General features: G+C 38.7%; 1 protein-coding gene across 12 annotated transcripts in view; it reads left to right on the top strand.

The window, feature by feature from the left end:
• The window catches only part of dab1a (DAB adaptor protein 1a), a 525252-nt gene extending 520055 nt beyond the window's left edge, over positions 1 to 5197 (top strand). For 10 of the 12 annotated variants that reach the window (XM_078407331.1, XM_078407334.1, XM_078407339.1 and 7 more), the window contains 3 exons: positions 887 to 1122; positions 3003 to 3074; positions 4246 to 5196. In XM_078407331.1, coding sequence (XP_078263457.1) covers positions 887 to 1122; positions 3003 to 3074; positions 4246 to 4290 — 353 coding nt within the window. In that variant the 3' untranslated portion in view covers positions 4291 to 5196. Of the gene's footprint in view, positions 1 to 886; positions 1123 to 3002; positions 3102 to 4245 lie in introns of all 12 variants that reach the window. The other 2 variants (XM_078407340.1, XM_078407341.1) reach the window with 2 other exon arrangements.
• The last annotated feature ends 1523 nt before the right edge of the window (positions 5198 to 6720 follow it).

Consider the following 6720-nt stretch of genomic DNA (forward strand, 5'->3'; position numbering starts at 1 on the left):
TCATGTTTTTATCTCTGTCACAACATGAGTCATTAAAAAAATACAGATGCAGAAATCTAAAAGTGCACTGGTCAGTTAGTTTGTTCTGTGGCTTGTTATTAATAAACTTACTAGTTCATAAGTGACAAGATATTTGATTACTGAAACGTCTTGCATAGTCAAGGCCTTTTCTATGCACACTGAAAATCCACTTGTATTATCCCACATTGGAAGGTGCCTGACTGCCTTGGGCAGATTGAAGGGAGAGTGTTATGTGGAAGTTAGCTTGGGATGGAGGTTGTCCTGGAGCAAATGAGGGCATTTGAGTGGTCAGAAAGAATGACCTGTATGTAAATATTTAAAGAAGTGCTAACTGAATAAAGTTCTTACTGCTGGCCTTAGATTTGCCTAGGCAGGGCCCCTTCACGACGCTGAGAAAACCTGTGCCTTGTTGTTGGCCCATAAGCTTCACCAACCGTACATGGTAACATTGCATCCTGTAGATATTCCACTTTAGATATTCAGGATCTTCTGTCAGACATGGTGTGTGTGCGTGTGTATATATATATATATATATATATATATAGTAACACAATTGTGGAGAGGGAATGGATGAAACAACAGTTCTTTACTTATCCATCACTGTTTATATATAAATGGAAGTATATAAAATTATATACTTGATGTGTTAGGTGATTAGCAATGGGAATTAGTAACAGAGCAACAGTTTTGATAAGTTTTGGAATTTTTAATTAATTTGTTTTAACAAAATCGAATCTGTTCATTCGTAATTTATCTGTTGTCTCATTATGTGTGTAAAGCCAACTTTCACTGATGGACTGTTTCATTGAAATGTCCTACATTTAATTTAATATTTTTCTTATTTTAAATTATCTTTGCCTCCCAGCTCCAACTTCATCTCCACATCAGCACACACCCTCTGATTCCCCTTGCCACCACACACCTGAGGCATCTCCTCGGCAGAGTACACCTGCAGAATCTCCCCTTCAGACCTCTCCCACTTCGTGCTCCCATCAGAACACGCCATCAAAATCGCCCACCTTGCACACCGACGAATCTGCACCCGATGACCAAGTGGAGGCTGAGTCAGAAAACCTGAGCAGTAGCAGAGTGCAAGTGGCTGTGAGTATTATGCCATCATGTGAGAGGGTTCACCATTTGGTTGTTTTAAGGTCATAGCAGTTAATTCCAGAGAAAAGAAGAATATTGATAGGCAATTATGAGAGGCAAAAATAAGGTAGACAATCAGAATCGTTATCCCGGCGTGGAAATGTCCAACACTAGAGAGCCGAGCTATAAGGTGAGAGGGGGAAAATTTAATGGACATGTGTGGAGCAAGTTTTATTACACAGAGAATGGTGGGGGTGATGGTGGAGGCAGATATGATAGTGGGATTTAAGAAGCTTTTGGATAGGTAGATGGAAGTGTAGGGTATAGAGGGATATGGGTCATGTACAGATAGATTAGATCATTTTAGTTTGGTATCATGTTTGCACAAACATTGTGGACCAATGGGCTGTACCATTCTACATTCTATTATATGTAAATACCCCAGGTAAGCAATGTCCAGGTCAGGTATCACACAGCCAATTGCAGTTTCAAACTCCCTTTGTAATGAGCTCTAATCCTGGGAGGGCATATTCTGCTTCACAAGTGCAGTAATTTAATTGCCAACACCAGCATCCTTACAGAGACACAAGGAACTGCAAATGCTGCAATTTTGAGGGAAATTACAAACAGCACTGAAGTAAGCAGCAGATCGAATGTGTAGAAAGGAACAGCAGATGTTGGTTTAAACAGAAGATAGACACAAAATTCTGGAGTAACTCAGCGGTACAGGCAGCATCTCTGGAGAGAAGGAATGCATGAAGTTTCGGGTCAAGCCCCTTCTTCAGACTGAAAGTATCTGGAAAGTGAAATGATAGATACAGACGATGATGTAGAGAGATATAGAACAATGAATGAAAGATATGCAAAAAAGTAACAATGATAAAGGAAACAGGCCATTGTTAACTAGCTTGGTGAGAATGAAAAGTTGGTGTAACTTGGGTGGGGTAGGGATGGAGAGAGAGGGAATGCAGGGGTTACTTGGTTAGAGAAATTAAGAGTCATACCCCTGGGCTGTAAGCTGCTCAAGCGAATATGAGATGCTGTTCTTCCATTTATGTTTTGCCTCACTCTGACAATGGAGGAGGCCTAGGACAGAAAGCTCAGTGTGGGAATGGGAAGGGGATTAAAGTGTTTAGCAACAGGGAGATCAGGTATGTCCAGGCAGACTGAGCAAAGGTGTTCAGCGAAACGATCACCCAGTCTACATTTTGTCTCGCCAATATATAAGTCCACATCTTGAACAACAGATACAGTAGACGAGGTTGGAGGAGGTGCAAGTGAACCTCTGCCTAACCTGAAAGGACTGTTGGGGTCCCTGGATAGAGTTGAGGGAGGATGTAAAGGGTGTTGCATCTTCTGCAGTTGCAGGAGAAGGTACCTGGGGAGGGGGTGGTTTGGGTGTTGGGTTAGGGATGAGTTAACAAGAGAGTTGCGGAAGGAACGATGTCTGCGGAAGGCAGAGAGGGGTGGAGATGGGAAGATGTGACTGGTGGTGGGATCCTGTTGGAGGTGGCAAAAGCGTTCACATGTACCATTATATTTTGTACCATTGGATTATGTTTTGTAAGCAACGGCTGATAGGGTGAAAGGTAAGGACTAGGGGGACTCTGTCCCTGTTGCGCGAATGTCTTGGGTATTGGGTATTTAGTTGAGACTCCCATTGGAGGCTAAGCAAATTATGAATTATTATATGGCTTTGATACAATGGTACATGTGAACTGTAGACGGGATGTCCTGCTGAAACTCCAACAATTCGGCAAAAGGACACCATTAAAATGAACATTTTATCATTGAAATCAATTAACCTTAACAACTGTTGGCATTATTGTGAGTTCTTTTTCCAGCATTGTTGTGACATTTCTACCACTGAGATTCCGTCTCTTCTTTCACAGCTTGATAGTTCTGAAGCACCTTCAAACACTGATGCTGTCGATGACTCTCTCGGTGATTCATTCACCCCACAGGTCGGTAGCTAGATAGCAGAGGTTGGGGTAGGTATCTCTTTTCTCTTTTCTAGGTGTGCACGCATCTCATCGCTGCTGATCACTGCGACCCATGGATTGTGGTTTGTTTTGGTTGTATTATCATCTTTTTTTTTGTTTGAACATGGCTTGTTTCATCAGTCTTCATAACTGCATGAGCCTGCACCAATGGAATGTATGTACTGAAACAGGATTCATACTGCGCTCGTTTAAGATGTCACATTCTGTGAGGCTGCTGAAAATGTATCGTAACCATTCACTGACTTCTGTTAAGCTCCGGACTGCAACATTGCTGGAGACTTCTTTTAAAAAATGTAACCATTTTTTCTTGCAAAGAATTACAGCCAATGCGACTAACCAAGACTGAATTGGTCAAATCCAACCATGAACAATGAAGTAGTTGAGCAAAAGTGGGAATATAAAAACCACCATGACAGAAAGATCACACAGGCAATGAAACCTCACCTGGGGTAATAGACTAGGCTGACTCTCAGGGCAAATGGAGATGGTGAAACAGCACATGATGCTAAATGGGGCACAGCAAATGAACCTGACTTAAATAGGACAGAATGATGGAATATCAGGACAAAATAAAAGGCAGTTTGATAAGAATGTGAAAACGCATCAACACAAATAGAAACAAAGGGATACAAGGACACTTAATGTAACTGCAAAGCTAGTGGATAATAAAGTGCATTAGTACCATAAATTCAAAGTACTTTTAACCAAAGATTACAATGCTTCACATCCCAAGCATTAATTAGGTCACATGAATTTAACGTCTTGGAAGCAACTGCAGGTGCTGGTTTAAACAAAAGTTAGACACGAAAGCTGTGGGATCGAAACGTCACCTACTCCTTTTCTCCAGAAATGCTGCCTGACCCGCTGAGTGACTCCAGCTTTTTGTGTCTATCGCATGGATTTAATAATTCTTAGTTAATTTTCATTAAACTGATTTTAGTGTAATGAAAATCAGGCAGATGTTATCAAGAGTGTGCAGGGCTCTTTGCCAGAATACTGTCAAGGCCAAGCAAATGAAATGTTCCTTTACCCCTTCAGGCATTTATGAATGTTGAGTTACACTCTTAGTTTGTGAGGGAGAAAGATCCAATGATTTTTAAAATTAATTTAACATGTGTCTGTCTGCCCACAGGCAGTAGAGCCTCTCTATGCCCAGATAAAGAAGAGCAAGAAATAATCAGCTGGAGCCATGAGTGTGCTACAGGACAACATTGAACTGTTCTCCATTGGACCAGAGTGCCAAATACTATCCATCAGCCTGACCTGCAACTCCCTCAAAAACAAATGATGAAGGATGTGGTTTGCATTACCACTTGTGCAAACAATTGTGACGGATGCTATTTAAAAGAATTAACTGCTGATTGCACCAAGGTCGAAAGAAATGTGCTCTCTATCCGAAGGGTCAATTAACAGTTTGCTGCAGTTGTGGAACTTTTTAATGGGAAATCACATTCTGCTAGAAATACTTTCTTGGGGAAGAAACAGAGAGCGTATTTGAGTATGTAGCAATTCGGATTTATCATCCAAGGTCCAAGTGCTCCCTGCTGAATCACTATGCAGATGTCAACCTCTCTTCTATGTTCTTGAATGAAAAGTACATTACCCATGCACCCCCAAATCCAGGAAAAAATATTCTTTTTTTCAGGAAACAACAACGTCAACATAATTTATAGCAGGACATTAAGAGCATGAATTTGTTACCAAGTACAAATTCTGACATTTTCAAAACAGACCAAACTCTTATCACTTTTGTACAATATGAAAAGAAAAAATCAAAACACAAATTTTATTTTATAAAAAAACAGAAGTTCTCGCTGTTCAACTGAACACTTTGAATGTGTTTTAGGTAAAGTGGCTTTAAGGAGTTTGATTGTTGATTTGCCATTGTTTTTTTTGTAAATATTGGTATTCAAACTATTCTTTTAATTTAGTTTGATTTTTCTGCATTTGCAGAATTTAAAATTTTGGACCTGAGATTGAAATTAAAGGGATATGACTGAGTATGTTTCTGCATATTTTAACTTACCTCAGCTAACACTTTATATAAATTTACACATTATTTTTAACTTAAGCAATGCATAATACAAATGGATTTTTAAACCAATTCACATTGATTTCTGTAAATCGCCATGTAATATTGTTGCAAATATACATATGTAAAAACAACACTCATTATCATGGAATTCATTATATTTAACAAACGGCATTTGATTCTGTTGGAATCTTTCATATTCAGAAATTTTCATGCAATTCTTTCCATCTTCTCCTGAGGTACTAACTATTTTTGTGAAAGACTTCCACTAGTGCAGTCCATTCTTAACGCCTTGCGCAAGAAGCTGAAGTTGCAAATCTGGAGAGTAAGAAGGATTTTCACATGAGGAAGTTGTTGGTTGATAATTTAGTCTCGTTTTTACTTTCTGCCTGATTTTCTGCCAAGGCCAGTCGACTCTTTGATTGCAGAAGGTGAGAGCAGCCAGCCTGAAACCAGTCCACCAGAAGACACTGGTTATGAATTAGTAACTTGAATCCTACTTTATTTCTTTGTCCATATTATCATTATCAAATTGGTTCCTGGTTAATGTGCAATATATACAACAATAAATCTTCAGAAAGATCCAATACTTTAACAAGAAATGTTTTGGTAATGGGAACATTTGATGTATTTTCAATGTCACCATGTTATCTCCATCAAGCTTATTGTACAATTTTGGTGTTTTGGAATTAGTCCCTTACTTTCTGTTCTTGTCTTAAGATCTTTCAGGGTTGGAAAATCCATCCCTTTCTGGTAGATCATAGATCCAATGTTCACTTTCCTCAATCCTTTCCTCAACTGCTTCAATTTGTCTTTTGGGAACGCTTGTATTTTACACAGGGCATTCTCCAATAATTTAATCTGCAATTTATTTCAATTTGTGTTAATCGCGTTCACCCAATATCCTAAATATTAAACTTTGACATTTAGTGTTTGGACCTTTCACCAGAATGAGCAATTTGCTGAGATATATAAATGAGGTGCTGATCAAGCTACATGAAGGATATAATGAAATTGAACGTGACGCTCTCAAACACCACAAAATAATGAAATCTCAATAAATTGGACCTTGTTTGAAGGGTTACTCCTCCTTGGCAAGAGCTGGTTTTATAATAACATTGAAAATTGGGATGTAACAAAGAATTATAATTATTGAAAATAATTAGGCTTGTAGTGAATTAATGAGAAAATCCTAATGTAATTTTTTAAATATCCAAACAATATTCAGCATTTTAATTGGAAGCAACATTGCAGGGCAATTACTATGTGCCTTTAATTTTAAGGTAATTTCCATCAAAACAATGTTGACATAATTAGGCCACAGACAGGAACCCGGGGATTATTTTGTAGCTACAGAAGTTGGAACGGTTGATAGGAAAACAGTATAACAGTGCCAGTTATCAGAGACACCCAGTTATCTTGCTGAACTGCAAGCACAATATGAAGGAATGTACAACAGTTTAAACGGTTTATTTTAATGTAGCAAGACACCAAGAATGCTTAAAGAACCAAGTAATAATGACAGGTTTCCTTCCCCAAAGGTAATACTGAATCTAATATGTTCTATATTTGATA

This window comes from Rhinoraja longicauda, chromosome 11, assembly GCF_053455715.1.
Source record: "Rhinoraja longicauda isolate Sanriku21f chromosome 11, sRhiLon1.1, whole genome shotgun sequence".
NCBI classification, from domain to species: domain Eukaryota; kingdom Metazoa; phylum Chordata; class Chondrichthyes; order Rajiformes; family Arhynchobatidae; genus Rhinoraja; species Rhinoraja longicauda.